Below are 14828 nucleotides of genomic sequence, written 5' to 3'. Positions count from 1 at the left end.
AGCCTCAAGTGACAATGATGGATTCCAACTCAGCTTATCACTGAGTTTAGAGTTCCACTAATTTAAGAGGATTGGGCTGAAAAACAAACACATAACCCCCTTTAATCATGAACTGGTAATTACCCGTCACCCTGCCAATGCCTTCTTCACCATCCCATCTGGCCAACGATTGTAATGTCCCTTAATTGTACAACATATTGGGAGCCAGAATGTCTTCTGGAAGCCATATAAGCCTTCTTTAGAGTTGCTGACACCTGATTGTTGTGGCTCGGTTATTTTTTTATTGCTGCCTCATTACTACAGTTTCTTTGCTGACATCTGCAAGGTGCTTCATGCGACACTGAAACGACTCAATCCACGCACAGTGGTGAAGAAAGTGTGTTCCTGCTTCTTCCATGGTGCAAAAGCAGCTGGGAATACCTTAAGTTTAAAATATATTCTAGCCGAATATATTTTAGATATTTTAAATTGGAGAGGCATCTTCAGATGGCTTCTGGGCTAAATGTGTGCACAAGCCAGGTTCCCAAAGAGCACTACATGGATTTGTATTCGGACCAGGACTCTTTCTAACTTCATAAATGATCTGGAGTTAAGGGTAAGGTGTCCAGGTTGGCTGATGATGACACCAAGTTATTCCGGGGGGGCGGGGGGTGGATAATGAAAAGGAAAACTGACAAGTTCCAAAAGGATATTTCCAAAATGGTGAATGGGCATTAAAATGGTAAATATGATAGCACTCTTCAAATACTTAAAAGGTTGTTACAGAGAGGAGGGCCAGGATCTCTTCTCAATCATCCCAGAGTGCAGGACATGGAATAACGGGCTCAAGTTACAGGAAGTCAGATTCCGGTTGGACATCAGGAAAAACTTCCTGACTGTTAGAGCAGTACGACAATGGAACCAGTTACCTAGAGAGGTTGTGGGCTCTCCCACACAAGAGGCCTTCAGGTGGCATCTGTCAGGTATGCTTTAAGGTGGAATCCTGCTTCGAGCGGGGGGTTGGACTAGATGGCCTTATAGGCCCCCTTCCAACTCTATTATTCTATGATTCTATGACTCAACCAAGAAAACATTTTTATCTTCACATATACAGTAAATGGGGTCTGCGCTGGCATTGACCGACCAGGAAAGAGACCTTGGGGAGATTGCCCCACGTAAACAGCAACCCAGTGTGCAGCTGTGGTGAAAAAAGGCAAATGCCATGTTGGAGATCATTGGGAAGTGAAAATAAAACTGTCAATATCATCATGCCTGTATACAAATCTATGGTGTGAACCAATTTAGAATACTGTGTACAGTTCTGGTCAACACATCTCAAAAAGGTTATTGTTGAACTGGAGATGGTGCAGATAAGGGCAACCCAAATGCTCAAGGGGGGCTGGAGCAACTCCTTTAGGCGGAAAGTTTACAATGTTTGGGGCTTGAGGGAGGACATAATAGTAGAGGCATATAAAAGTGTGGTGTGTAGAAAGTGGATCATTTCATCATACTAGAACCCAGGGTCATCCAATGAAACGAGCAGTGGGAGATTCAGGAGAGACAAAAAGTAGTGCATAGTTAAACAACCACAAGATGTGGGGATGGTCCTGATGGCTAGTGTCAGAGGCAATATGCCTATGTGTACACCATAAGGCTGTGCTTCGCTTCGGATCGGAGAAGCGATAGCGAGGCGGCCTGATTCACCTCCGACAAAGGCGGAGACGGATCGGGGCGGGGGAGCTGCGGATCAAGATGAAGTGGATCGAGACCAAGCGGATCCTTCACCTCGATCCGGAGCTCCGAAATAAAGGTAAGTGGGGGCTTACCTGGTGCTACCGCAGTCCGTGAGGCGACAGCGGCAGAGCCAGGTAATGGGCAGGGGGTAGAGCTGCTTATCTGGCTCCTTCACGGTCCGGTGGTGGCTTCAACTGAGGCTGAGGATTCAAACCGGAAGACCAGGCCGCAACTGTGGCCTGATCTTCCTGTTTGAGTCCTCGGCCAAAGTTGAAGCCGCCACCGGACCACGACGGAGGCAGGTAAGTTGTGAGGGGGTAGAGAGGCCTTACCTGGCGGCGGCGGCACCGCCGTGGAGCTCCGATTCGGATCCGGAACTCCGGAGAGGAACAGAGCATAGGCGGATCGACACAGGGCAGAAGTTGCAAATCGGGATCCGGAGCGGATCGGGGTGTGTGTGTCTGTGTACAGCCCTGTGTACAGCCCTAATATGCTAGGGATACACGAGCAGGAGGCTGCTACTGCACTTAACGTTTTTTGAGTTTCCCACAGGCAGCTGGTTGGCCACTGTGGGAACAGAATTCCGGGCTAGAGAGTCCTTGGCTCTGATCCAACAGAGCTCTTATGTATTTACAAAAATCTCCTTCAGCCACCCTGCTCACCCTGACCCCGGTTTCACAATCCTTCAGGGAAATAAGGCCTTGTAGCTTTTCATCTGGCAAATTTGTTCCAAAAATTTAGCCATTATTCCCCGCCTAAACCATGTTGCTGAAATTTGAAACTGCCGTTGTGTTTCTTGACTGTTTACAGCGGCTTTGCTAAAACATGATATCTCCCTACTCTCATGTTTCCATCTCAGTTCTCTGCCTCTCTCTGGCCTTCATTTCTCCAATCGGGACAGGTTGCATTTGTCTGGTGGTTTAATACTTCGCGTTTGTAAAGAACTTCACACACATGTTTCTCCCAGCAAGCTTTGCAACCGCTCTGTAATGTAAGCTGGTATAATTGTCCCCATATAGCAGGGGGGTGGGGGCAGAGACTGAGGCCATGCTCTGCCCTGACATGTAAATACAACCCAGAGCATGGGCTGAGTATCGGTTGCTGTTGCATGCGAACCCTGCAGTATGGCTTAACTAGGAATTGTTAACCACAAACAATCCAGGAAGAGAAACCCATGGTTTGTTACTGGGTTGTGAACTCTGGGTTCGTGCAGGATTTGCATGTAACAATAACCCATGATTCAACAACAACCCACGATTCCATGACAACTCATACTCTGAGTTGACGTTATGTGTGAACCAGGTCAATGAACGTAATCCAACGTCAGCCAATGAGGTCACATGGCAGAGGTGAGACTTCAACTCGGGACATCCCTGAGCAGAAAGCCATTCACACTTGTGCAACACAATCCCGCTGTGTGCATATAGGATTGCAGCCTTAGGACGCTGCCAGTCGGAGGGTTCCTTGCACAACAAATACAAAGGCATTGTGCAGCTATTCTGTCTTTTCCTCCTTAACCATCTCTTTAACTAGGGATGTGCTCCGCTTCTCCTCGAACCCGAGAAGCAGGAGCGGAGCGGGGGGCTTCGCCTACCCTTAAGGCGGAGGCGAAGAGGATTGGGGGGGGAAGCGGAGCGTTGCGAAGAGGATCGAGGTGAAGGCGGATCCTTCGCCTCGATCCGGAGCTCCGCAAGAAAGGTAAGTGGGGTTTACCGGGCCCTGCCGCTGTCGCTGTCGCCCATGCGCGACAGCGGCAGGGCCCAGTAACCCCCTCCTCCTCTCCCTTACCTGCATCCGTCCGTGGTCCCTCGGCTTCTTCAATTGAGCCCGTGGCTCAACCAGGAAGTCTAGGCTGCACTTGCGGCCCAGACTTCCTGATTGAGCCAAGGGCTCAATTGAAGAAGCCGAGGGACCGCGGATGGACGCAGGTAAGGCCCCCGGGCTCTACAGGTAAGGGAGAGGAGGGAGGGGGGCCTTACCTGGCGCCACTCCTCTCCACTGCAGAGATCCGATTCGGAGCCGGAGCTCCGCGGCGAAGAGGAGCGGACTATGGGCGAGCGGAGCGGAGCGGGCCGGTCCGAAATTTTCGGATTGGCCCGCGGGGCGGATCGGGGGGGTCCGTGCACACCCCTATCCTTAACCATCCCCTCCCCTTGTGCTAAGGAGGAAGTGGGAAAACAAACGGAAGCCCTCATTTTCTGGAACCCTCCCTCACCCTCTATAAAATCCTGCAGATGAACCAGAGGGGCTGCAGAACCGAAAGCCTGGCTGGGAGCACCCTCAATCCAGGCAGTTGTATTAATTTGGGGCACGGTTGAAAGGATGCTTTTATCAAGCCATAGCTCTGCCTCCTTCACAGTGACATCATTTCCCACTTGTAGCCTGCATGTCATTTCCTAAGGCTGCTTCCATCTTTCTCCTTTACTGGGGGGAGGGGGGGGAGAGAAAAGACTGCCCAATGCCTTCCAAGTGGTAGCACAAGCCCCAGCCAAAGAGTACGGACTGTGCTGAAGTAAGAACGTAAGAAGAGCCCTGATGCTGGATCAGACCAAGGGTCCATCTAGTCCAGCACTCTGTTCACACAGTGGCCCACCAGCTGTCGGCCAGGGATGACCAAGCAGGACATGGTGCAACAGCACCCTCTCACCCATGTTCCCCAGCGCCTGGTACAATGGAGCTGCTTCTGTTCTAGACTTTGATAGAGGAGGGGGCCGCTCCGAAGGCAGCTGTCCCCTTCCTTATTCTGTGCAAGGAGCAATGGGATTGGGTATATGTATTGAACAGCTTGGCATTCTTAAAATTCGTCTTCACCAGGGAGGGAGATGGATGTTTAGGCAGAAAAACGTCTTACAACCTCCAGCGTTCCCCAGGCAGCTGAGATTTGCAGGACTTTTCTTTCTGCCTAAATGTGCCTAGAACGGGGCCCTTACATCCTTAAAATCCTACCTATCTTCCCTACACTTGTGCTGAAATGTACTTGGATCGATTCCCACCTACCCCGGTTCCAAATGCACCGGTTGGGCTGTTGGGCTGCGTAAGACCATTTATACCCTGGAGTGCGTCCAGATGGGGTTTTGACTGTGCAATTGTTTGGCCTCCAGCATGGGATTTTATTTTATGGGGGAGTCCACCCATTGCCATCTTCCTCGGTCGGGATTAAAACTCACCGCCCCCATGTTTAAAGTGCAGAATTGCAAGTTTGAGGGATTTGGGGATCAAAGACACTGAATCCTAAACTCAAGTTTTTACTGTTCGAAACATAACCACAGCTGTGTGTTCATTTGGTTTCCTTTCACTGCAAAATAAATAAATAAATAAATAAGAAAAGTTCTGTTTTGAATTCCGTCATTTCAGGAAAACCAAAGATCTATCAAGGTGTCCGAGTCAAGATTACCGTGAAGGAGCTTCTGCAGCAGAGGAGAGCCAAGCAGGCCGTGGTTGATGACCCCGTAAGCCCCTTCCCCACGTTTGCATGAGCATGGACATTTGTAGGGCTAGGCGGGTGGTCAGTCAGGAACAACTATTTCATTGTTTCACAGTCATTACTGGGTAGCATCTTTCGGGGTGGGGGAAATTAGTGGTGCAGTGTGCACGTCACGTGATTACTCAACACTTGAAGATGTGTGAAACTGAAACTTGGACTAGTCAAACAGCTGTACTTAGAACCATGACAGATTTGGGGCTGGGGAGGGGGTGTGGCTTGTGTATTTGAATCCATTCCCATCACTTTTTTAAAAAATCAAAATTCCTCCACATGGGAAAATAGCATGTCAGAGAGAAGTGTGGGATAGAATCCTCCCTGACATACTATCTTTCTATGTGCAAGGATGATATTATTATTTTATTTTATTTTATTTATTTTGGAAGTGTATTCAGCAATTCCATCCTTCAGCTGCCGTCTGAAGTGGCAATATCTAGGAACAGTTTACTTTGTGATGACGTTTGTCCAGACCAGCCCTGACTATTAAAAAACATTGTGTTAGACGTGTGTCAAGACAGTGTTTGATCTCCACTGGTTTATTCACACACACTAGCCTTAGCCACCCCTCAAAGGAAGAACGTGTGTTTGTGACCGAGCTGTAAGGCAGCCTCTTTGTTCAAACTGTTCCCTTTATTTCCAATGTGCATGTTGTGAGTGCTGATCTTTATGTAGCCAAATTGGTGCCACCCATTTCCAGCAGACTTGGAGGACTCCCAAGCTTTGCAGAAGTTTAATGATGATGATGATAATGATGATGATGATGTTTAAGGGGGGAAGTGGGTGGCACTTCCAAAGTAGCTCCATGAGGAGTGAGTGTATTCAGTGGCCAAGGAATGTTGACTTGCAAATTAATGTTTTAACCTATCAAGCACTCAACAACACTAATCCGTTCGAGCAAATGTTTTCTACGGTGTTTGGAGACGATTGCAGGGATGGTTAGCAACCTGGAAAGCTGCCTTATAATGATTCAGGCCATTGGTCCATCTAATTCCGTATGGTCTACATCAGCCTCCCCCAATGTAGTGCCCTTTGCATGTGTTGGACTACAACTCCCATTTTCCCCAGCCATCACGGCCAACACACCTGGAGGGGACTAGGCTGGGGAAGGCTGATATAGACTCAAGGTCTTTTAACAGTTAAGGTGTAGTTAATCTGTGCTGAGTGGCCCTGAGTGGGTGCTTTTGCTTCACAACGTGTTCCCCCCACCACCCCAAATGCCTTGCTGGGTCAGACCAAGGTCCACCTAAGTCCAGCATTCTTTGCAAGGATCCCAGCAACCAGGTGGACACCAGAAATTGGCCACCATTCCACCAGTTGATAGTGGCCTTCTTTCTGTCAACCCTTGGTTCACATGATGCCTTCCTAAATCCCCACTACAATCTTACCAAAATGTTGAGGAAGACTTCGTTTACATATGCATGTGCATCCCTTGATTCCTCCGCACTCAGTTACTATATATTTAGGTTCTGCACATGCTTTATTTATTTATTCCATTTCTAATCTATCCATTAATGAATGTTTTCTGGGCGGATTACAACCATGTCTATTACTTTTTGACACTCTCTCTCTGTCTCTGTCTCTGTCTCTGTCTGTCTCTCTCTCTCTCTCTCTCTCTCTCATTCTCACTCTGTGTGTGTGGGGGGAGGGGGGCTATCTCCACTCCAACACAGTTTCCCAGTTGCCTGAAAAAAGCACTGCTTTCTGATGAAGTCTGTTCACACCTCTTGCTGCCCGTCATCAAACGCAGTGAGATCAACAGATCTCACATGCATGTCTGAACAGGCCTTGGTGCGTGGGTGAACTAACTTAGGGTGACCATATGAAAAGGAGGACAGGGCTCCTGTATCTTTAACAGTTGTATGTTGTTGTTTATTCGTTCAGTCGCTTCCGACTCTTCGTGACTTCATGGACCAGCCCACGCCAGAGCTTTCTGTCGGCCATCGCCACCCCTAGCTCCCCCAAGGTCAAGTCTGTCACCTCCAGAATATCATCCATCCATCTTGCCCTCCGTCGGCCCCTCTTCCTTTTGCCTTCCACTTTCCCTAGCATCAGCCTCTTCTCCAGGGTGTCCTGTCTTCTCATTATGTGGCCAAAGTACTTCAGTTTTGCCTTTAATACCATTCCCTCAAGTGAGCAGTCTGGCTTTATTTCCTGGAGTATGGACTGGTTGGATCTTCTTGCAGTCCAAGGCACTCTCAGAATTTTCCTCCAACACCACAGTTCAAAAGCATCTCTCTTCCTTCGCTCAGCTTTCCTTATGGTCCAGCTCTCGCAGCCATAGGTTACTACGGGGAATACCATTGCTTTAACTATGCGGACCTTTGTTGTCAGTTATATAGAAAAGGGAATTTCAGCAGGTGTCATATGTATACATGCAGCAACTGGTGAAATTCCCTCTTCATCACAACAATTTAAGCTGCAGGAGCCCTGCCCTCTTTTGTATGTGGTCAAGGGGGCAGGGCTCCTACAGCTTTAACTATTGTGATGTACAGGGAATTTCACCAGGGGCTGCATGCCTACAAACAACACCTGCTGAAATTCCCTTTTCTGTGCAACTGTTAAAGATTCAGGAGCCTGGTCCTCCTTTTCATATGGGCACCCTAACTAATGCCATCACTGTGATATCAAAATCCTGTCTGTGGTGTCGGATCTAGGATGTAGTAGCAGCCACAACAGCAACCTGGACCATCCCACAGGTAAAGTTTTAATGGGAAAGGGGAAAGCGTTAGCTTGCTCTTTGCAAGGTAAGGAAGGGATTAAATAGATGCAGGGAACACATTAATCAGCTCCTCTGCATGTAACCCGCTCTCTTGGCTCGTGTTACTTTACTTATTTGCATAAAGAAGCCACCAGCCAAATATTGCTTCCGGGTTCACAGCACTGGAGGGTTATTTCCCCCTTCCCAGATTTCATTCACTCCCCACCTGTTGTTCCTCACAGAAGACGTTTCTGTAAGAAACAGGACAGCCAAGACACTTTCTACGCCCAAATTGAGATTTATCCTCTCCTTCTAGTGCTGAAATGACCCATCATGGTGTTACCTCTCCTATGGTTGTGAAACGTGTTTAATGCACACAAATGCAGTTAGCTTTTTAGCTGTGCTGTAAGAACTGAATTGCTCTAACCAGGAGGTCTTAGAACACATTTAAGGCAGCTGTCTTGGGCAGGATCTACACTACTGCTTTAAAGCGCTTTATAACAGTTATAAAGCGCTTTAACTGCTTTAAAGTGCTATAAAACTGTTATAAAGCGCTTTAAAGCAACAGTGTAGATTGCTGCAGCCCGTAGGGGAGCAGAGAGCATAAGCGAGTGTTTGGTTTGGTTTGCATTTGAACGTGAATTGAACCAAAGGCTAGAAAAGGACAGGTTTTCCGTGTGACGCTGGCACAGGTGTTCAAAGCAAAATAAATTATTACTATTATTATTATTATTATTATTAGTAGTAGTAGTAGTAGTAGTAGTAGTAAAGGAAAAGGCAAACTTAAATAAAATAAAAACAAACAAGGCCTCTAGATAAAAACTAGGTTTACGTTTTCTTTTCCATGAGCAAAGTTTCAAATAAACGGAGTTACTTTGTTGTATACAGACCAAAATGTAGGAGTTGCAAAGAGCGTCCCCCCCACTCCAGCCCTTTACTCCAAGAAACGATTATCCTGCTTCAGCATCACTCCATTACTGCTGTTTCGTCCACCAGTTGCAATTAGTCAAATCCTTTTTTGAAGGGAGTGGTTGTTCTTTGCAGTGTGTAAAGGAGTACATAGGAGCTCTGTGGGTTTACTTTGAGTAGGACATTCAAGTTAAACTAAAGGCAGCAGAAGCGGCTGCTCAACCTCTTGGAATAGTGCACATTGTTCCGTTTACACAGCTCCTCCTGTTTCGTTAGGTCATTGCAGTGATAACTGGAATGGATTTAACATGAAACTACACAGAATCATAGAATAGCAGAGTTGGAAGGGGCCTACAAGGCCATCGAGTCCAACCCCCTGCTCAATGCAGGAATCCACCCTAAAGCATCCCTGACAGATGGTTGTCCAGCTGCCTCTTGTAAGGCCTCTAGTGTGGGAGAGCCCACAACCTCTCTAGGTAACTGGGGAGGTTGTGGGCTCTCCCACATGGATCTACACCCTTCCTCGGTTGGGGTGGGTGGGAGAGGCACTTGCTGTGGTTGTACCATTGGGGAAGGTTTGACACTGGCCTGGCCTGTGTGCATCTGTGTAGAACTTTACTATTGGTTTATTTCTGGAGTTGCGTCTTGGAAAACTTCTCTCATGCCAAAGTTGGAATGCATTTCCTCTGTTGTGTTTGTTTCCGCTGGGAAACTCAAGCACCTGTCTTCTCCCACACGGTCCTGCCCACCTGCACATGTCTTCATGGGATGCTTTGTTCTGTGTGCCGCTCTGTGGGTACATGAGCTGGAACCTTCTCCGCTGTGGCACCCAGAATGTAAACCTCCTTGTCCCAGGAATCTTGATTTAACCTCTTCCCCATTAATATTTAGACTTTTTTTGTCCTTTGGCACTGAGAAAAATTGAAAACAACGGAAAGGAAGACTTGACTAGATGCACTAGAAATATTTCACGTGAAGAACCTCATCAGAGGCAGAATGTTCTTTGACATTCCCTGTTGCAAAGGAATTCTTTTGGAACAGTGAGTAGCTTTGCAACAGAAAACACAGAACATGTCTCTCTTCTTCACTTGAAACATATTGGGCCTAATAAACTACATAGTTCTAGCACATGTTCGAGAGTTCCTCCTTCGTTGTTTTCATACCCTTCCTGCCTTTCTCACATAAAGCTGGTCCCAATTTCTTTTGCTGATGGCTTTAACTTTTGCATTTTTAACAAACAAACAAACACCTGTTGCTGCCCATGTTGTTGGGCAGAAAGAAATATTACAAACAATTTAATTAATTAATTAAATACAGAGTGGGATGGAAGATCCTGTATTAAAAGCGCAGCAGGGACGGTTCTTTATAGGGCTGTACAAATTCTCCCTGGCTTCCGCTGGCTTTCTCGTAATTCAACTGGCATCTCTTGAAATCCTTTGGGTGTTTTGCAATTCGCATAACCTTGAAATTAGAGGTGAAATTCACCTGAGTTGGAACCCGGTGACAAACCAAGGGGATGTGGAAGGACTCCATCCCCCATCTGTCTTTTATTATTTGTTTATTACATTTATACCCCACTTTTCTTCTCTCATGGAACTCAAAGGGGTTACATGCGGTTCCCAGGGGGTCTCCCCCCCCCCATAAGCACCGGCCAGACCCAGACCTGCTTAGCTTCAGCAAGGTGTCTGCCTCCTGTGCTTCTTGAGAAATTTCACTTGGCTTCTTGAAAAACCCCTCTGAAATTTCTCCTCTGGAGGATTCTTCGAGTTTGCTTCAAATTTCTATTTAGGCGAAACCTGAGTTGTGTCAGCTCTCGACTTTTGGTTCGAGACACCTGCCACTTCTCTCTCACACAGAAGTGGGCAGCGTGAATGCCTGCCTTTATGGATTTAAACAAAAGAGGGTTGTACATCCCAAAGGAAATGCTCTCCAAATAGGGTCTGCACATTGGGGCTGACCTTCCAATTATCTTCTTTTTATGTTTTCTGCTCTTTACATCTGCATAAACAGAGCTTTGTTGAAAATACGTTGTTTAAAAAGAAGAAGAAAACACCCACCCAGCAAGCGTGCCCCGGGGTAAGCTGCAACCCCAGAGTGGTGCATCCTTAATGGATTTCGGGAAGGTTATGTTTAAAGAAAATTGGTGCAGCTTTGGGAGAGAAGGCACCTTATTAGCTAGTTAATAAAGTCCCAGTATCTAGAATGGCCATCGCTTAAGCATAAGGGCACGGCCGGCTTTTAATATAAGCCCCGTTCATGTGGCTTCTGCATGCAGCTGCTCAGCTTTCTCATGGAGAGAAATCCTGGACTTACCTCCACCGTGTAAAAGGGATGCAGGAAGGGGGGTGGGGGAAGCAAGGAGTCCTTCTGCCTTTTACATGGAGGAACACTCCAGCTTTGCTTTGCTCCTTTTATTCTCAGGTTTCCGGAGAAGGCAGTGGCAGTGTCCAGTTCACGGAGACTTTGTCCCCTCCCTGTGCAGGTTGGTACAAAAAGCACCCACACTCACATCCACACTCAACACAACACATCACAACACAACACACACACACACACACACACTTCTTTTCCAGGACTTCCTAAGTCTATTCCCAGAAGTCGCATCTTGAATCCAGACTTGGGAGTCAGCCACAGGCATTTAATTAGGAACCTGGCCAATTGGAACCGTGGAACGAGCTTGGTAAATGCAGATGAGGATACAGGGGGGCCAGGGTGGGGGAAGTTAGGAAGTTCTTTTTTAAGCCTCTCCCGTTCAGTTTGCCGTTTGCTTTTATATCCGTACTTTTCCCCCTAGAAAGATCAATCACGCCAAGGGAATATAACAGACCACCTCGGTTTACTTTTTTCCTCCCCTTCCTCCTGCCCATATCAGGCAGATTTAGTGTTTTCCTACTAATCAGTCCATTCCCAGCTTGGCAAGTTTTGCTTCTTTCGCTCCTGTTCTGTTTCAATCTCTCTTCCTGAAAATCCAGAGGGGGTTAATCTTTCTTCACAGTTTATACCAGCTCCTTCCTGGTGTACAGAACCATCCAAGAGCTGACAGGATTTAAGAGGCAGGAATGTTGGCTTTTTCTTCGTCCTTTAGTAGCTGAACAATCAAGACAATTGAAACAACAGCAAAACTCCAGTTCGGTTATTTGCAAATACACACACACACGCACAAACACGCATCCTATGGGGAATAAATATCCATATATGCATATATAAATATACTTCCAATCCATACAAATCAGGATACAGATTTGCATATATTAATTGAGCAACGTGAAATACTCAGACCCTTCTCGCTGTTTCAAAAAAAGAAGTCTTCTCTTCGGGGCGACCTGTTTTTAAACACTAAAAACCAAATATCTCCGGGATCCCACAGGTAGATGCATCCATGAATAACTTGGCATGCAAGAGAAATTCCAGAAAGCAGTAGAACCAAATGAGTACATACACATTTGCGAGAGCGAGTGACTATTTTCAGTGTACAGGTAGTTGAATGGAGACAGAGTTGCGTTTCCAAGACGCAGAAGAAAACCATGATTTCAAAACTCCCAACATGTTTCATAGTAAGCTGATGATCCCAAATGCCTCCTTCTTTTACAGCCAGTGTCCTTAGTGTCTTCTTATCCAGGTAACTCCAGGTAAATAGCACTTCAGGTGTTGCTTGCTCTGCCTGAGGCAGTGTTGAGTGGCAGGTGTGCATCAGGAAGCGACGAAGATCCCTAGGTCATCTTGGGCCAGTCACTTTCTCTGCCTAATCTACCTTGCTGGCCCATGAGGATAAAATGGGGGTGGAGACAGAGGGCCGGCCCTACCATGCAGAAGGGTGAAGTAACCTGCTGCAGGCAGCACTATGAGTAGGAAGGGATACCTGAAGGCAAGAGCAGATGTCTGGATGGTGCAGCAAGTTTTCAAAGTATCACTAGCCATGTGGGATCCGCTTCAGGCAGAAAAATGTCTTCAGCTCATCATGAGTTCCTTGAAGGAAGAATGGGATTCTCTCCCCCCCCCGCCAACTTAAAAGTAAAAATAAAATAAATAAACCATAGAAACCTTCCGGGATAGGACTTTGGGAACAGTTGCAAGCAGAAAAAGGACACACGTATTATTGTTTCATAAAATAATTTCCGCTTTCTGCTCATCGAGAGAGTTGAAAACGTTTGTTTTGATTTTCTGGATGTGGGGGAGGGAATGGGTGGGGGGAACAGATATATCAGTGTCCCTGTGCCTTTAAAGGCAGCCTGGCCTGCAGCAGAAATGAAACAGGTGAACCTTCTCCCATCATCTTTATTTACCGTCCCCTCAAAAGGTACCGCCTGAGTTCTGCTGGGCTGACTTTGGCACATGAAATAATTCCTTGAACCTCAACGTCCTGTTCTTTTTCTCTTCCTCCTCTTAAGCTCCGTACGTAGAAGCAGAACTTCAGTCTCCATCGTCTGTCTGTTTACCACCTTGGCAGTTCCAGAACTGCACTTCCTGTGAGGAGATCCCCAGCTACCTGGAGCAGCTTGTAGACTCCTGCCTTCAGCCTGAGCCGCCTTTGGAGGCCTCTTTGGGTGTCGCTCAGGCTCCCTTGCCCTGTTCCTCTGGCAGTTTCCAGCCAGGCGCTCCATGCCTCAACCAAAGCCTGGTAATTGACCTTCAGTTTTTATGAACCTAGGCCTGGGACGAGGGGTTTGGAGTCCTAGGAAGTGCCCATTTGGGGCTTACACAAAAGGGAACCCATGCAAGGCTGCAGGACGAAGGCTGCCAAATGTGGAAAGTTTAAGATTGCTTGGGAGCGTCCCAGCTGCTGAGCTGAAACTCTGGCACCGGCTCAATGGGTGGGTGGTCCCCCGGGCAGTTCCAGCTCATCTCCATCATGAGACTTAAGGCTAAGCCACTAGCCAGGCTCAGTGGTTGAACACCTGTTCCGACTGCAAAAGGTCCCGAGTTCAATTCTTGGGATCTCCAGGTAGCGTTGGGAAGGAAAACCATCTGTCAGGGATGCTTTAGGGTGGATTCCTGCATTGATCAGGGGGTTGGACTCGATGGCCTTGTAGGCCCCTTCCAACTCTGCTATTCTATGATTCTATGATTCTATGAAAATCTCGATTGGTTTGGGAAGATATAAATTGTCGGTGTGCAAATCAACTGAAGGACTTATTTTATTTGAAATGATTCATGGACTACCTTTGACCTTGTGAAATTTAAAGAAATCTTAGCAATTGTTTTTATTCGGCATATAAATTACCATTTGCAGATTTGTGTTCTATGGCCCTGGGCCCCGCCTTGCTTCTGAGCAAACAGGGATACATTAGGCTGTTGAACTGAGGGTATTGGTTTTGCTCAGATGCCTCCTTTTCTCTCCCTTCTCCCAGGGTCCTGTATCCCCGGATTCTTCTGATCCCTCCAGCTCATTCGATTACAGCTACTCCCCGCCACAGCTGCTTCCTTTTGCACCACTCAGTTACAGCTCCCCTTCTCCTCTGGAGGCCAAGAGCTGCATGTACCCACCGTCGGAAGGAAGCCCCTACCAGCAACACACCCATGTACAGTACAACCCTGCCCCGTCCACATGCTGCTGCACGTCCTGCGGTTCTCAGCACTTGGACACTTTCAGAGTACAGGAATATTTCCCCTATGCAACCGTGGACTGCAAAGACTACGCCCCTTCTGTCTCCATGGCAGATGACTTCTTCCGGAGGGACAGGAGCTGGGACACGTGCTACAGTTAACGGGGAAGCATCAGTCCGCTGATGTAGACACAGGGGATCAGTAGACTGTGGTTGCCAACTGGGTTCCAAAAGGCATGGGATGCTAAGTCAGCAAATTCAAATCTTGTAGCAAGCCGACCCAGGTTGGGAGTTGGAGGATGCAAGCTTTCGGGCTTCACTGAATTCTTCGTGGGGCAGAACAGAAAGGGGGAGGGGATCTACACAGCGCACTGAAGGCGCTTGCATGTGCCTGCAGTGCGCCCCAAAAGCGACTGTGTAGATCCTGCTGGAAGAGGCGGAGGAGGAGGAGGCTGGGGAATCCGGCCGTGTCCTTGCTGCTGCC

The 14828-nt window shown here is 47.5% G+C and overlaps 1 protein-coding gene across 1 annotated transcript; it reads left to right on the top strand.

The window, feature by feature from the left end:
- Nucleotides 1-3631: 3631 nt before the first annotated feature.
- On the top strand, nucleotides 3632-14555 carry POU2AF3 (POU class 2 homeobox associating factor 3). The gene is made up of 5 exons (XM_063139432.1): nucleotides 3632-3663; nucleotides 5042-5162; nucleotides 11223-11283; nucleotides 13190-13419; nucleotides 14150-14555. The coding sequence occupies exons 1-5, from the start codon at nucleotides 3632-3634 to the stop codon at nucleotides 14504-14506; spliced, it is 801 nt and encodes a 266-aa protein (XP_062995502.1). The 3' UTR covers nucleotides 14507-14555.
- The last annotated feature ends 273 nt before the right edge of the window (nucleotides 14556-14828 follow it).

Source organism: Elgaria multicarinata, chromosome 12 (assembly GCF_023053635.1).
Source record: "Elgaria multicarinata webbii isolate HBS135686 ecotype San Diego chromosome 12, rElgMul1.1.pri, whole genome shotgun sequence".
Lineage (NCBI taxonomy): Eukaryota > Metazoa > Chordata > Lepidosauria > Squamata > Anguidae > Elgaria > Elgaria multicarinata.
This window is presented reverse-complemented; position numbering and strand designations above follow the sequence as displayed.

Excerpts from the sequence above, each read along its gene's own strand:
- POU2AF3 (XM_063139432.1), top strand. The coding sequence starts at position 3,632 with ATGGACGCAGGTAAGGCCCCCGGGCTCTACAG. Across the intron at positions 3,664-5,041 it reads AAGGCCCCCGGGCTCTACAG|TTCTGTTTTGAATTCCGTCA; the intron begins GTAAGGGAGAGG and ends AAATAAGAAAAG. Across the intron at positions 5,163-11,222 it reads AGGCCGTGGTTGATGACCCC|GTTTCCGGAGAAGGCAGTGG; the intron begins GTAAGCCCCTTC and ends TTTTATTCTCAG.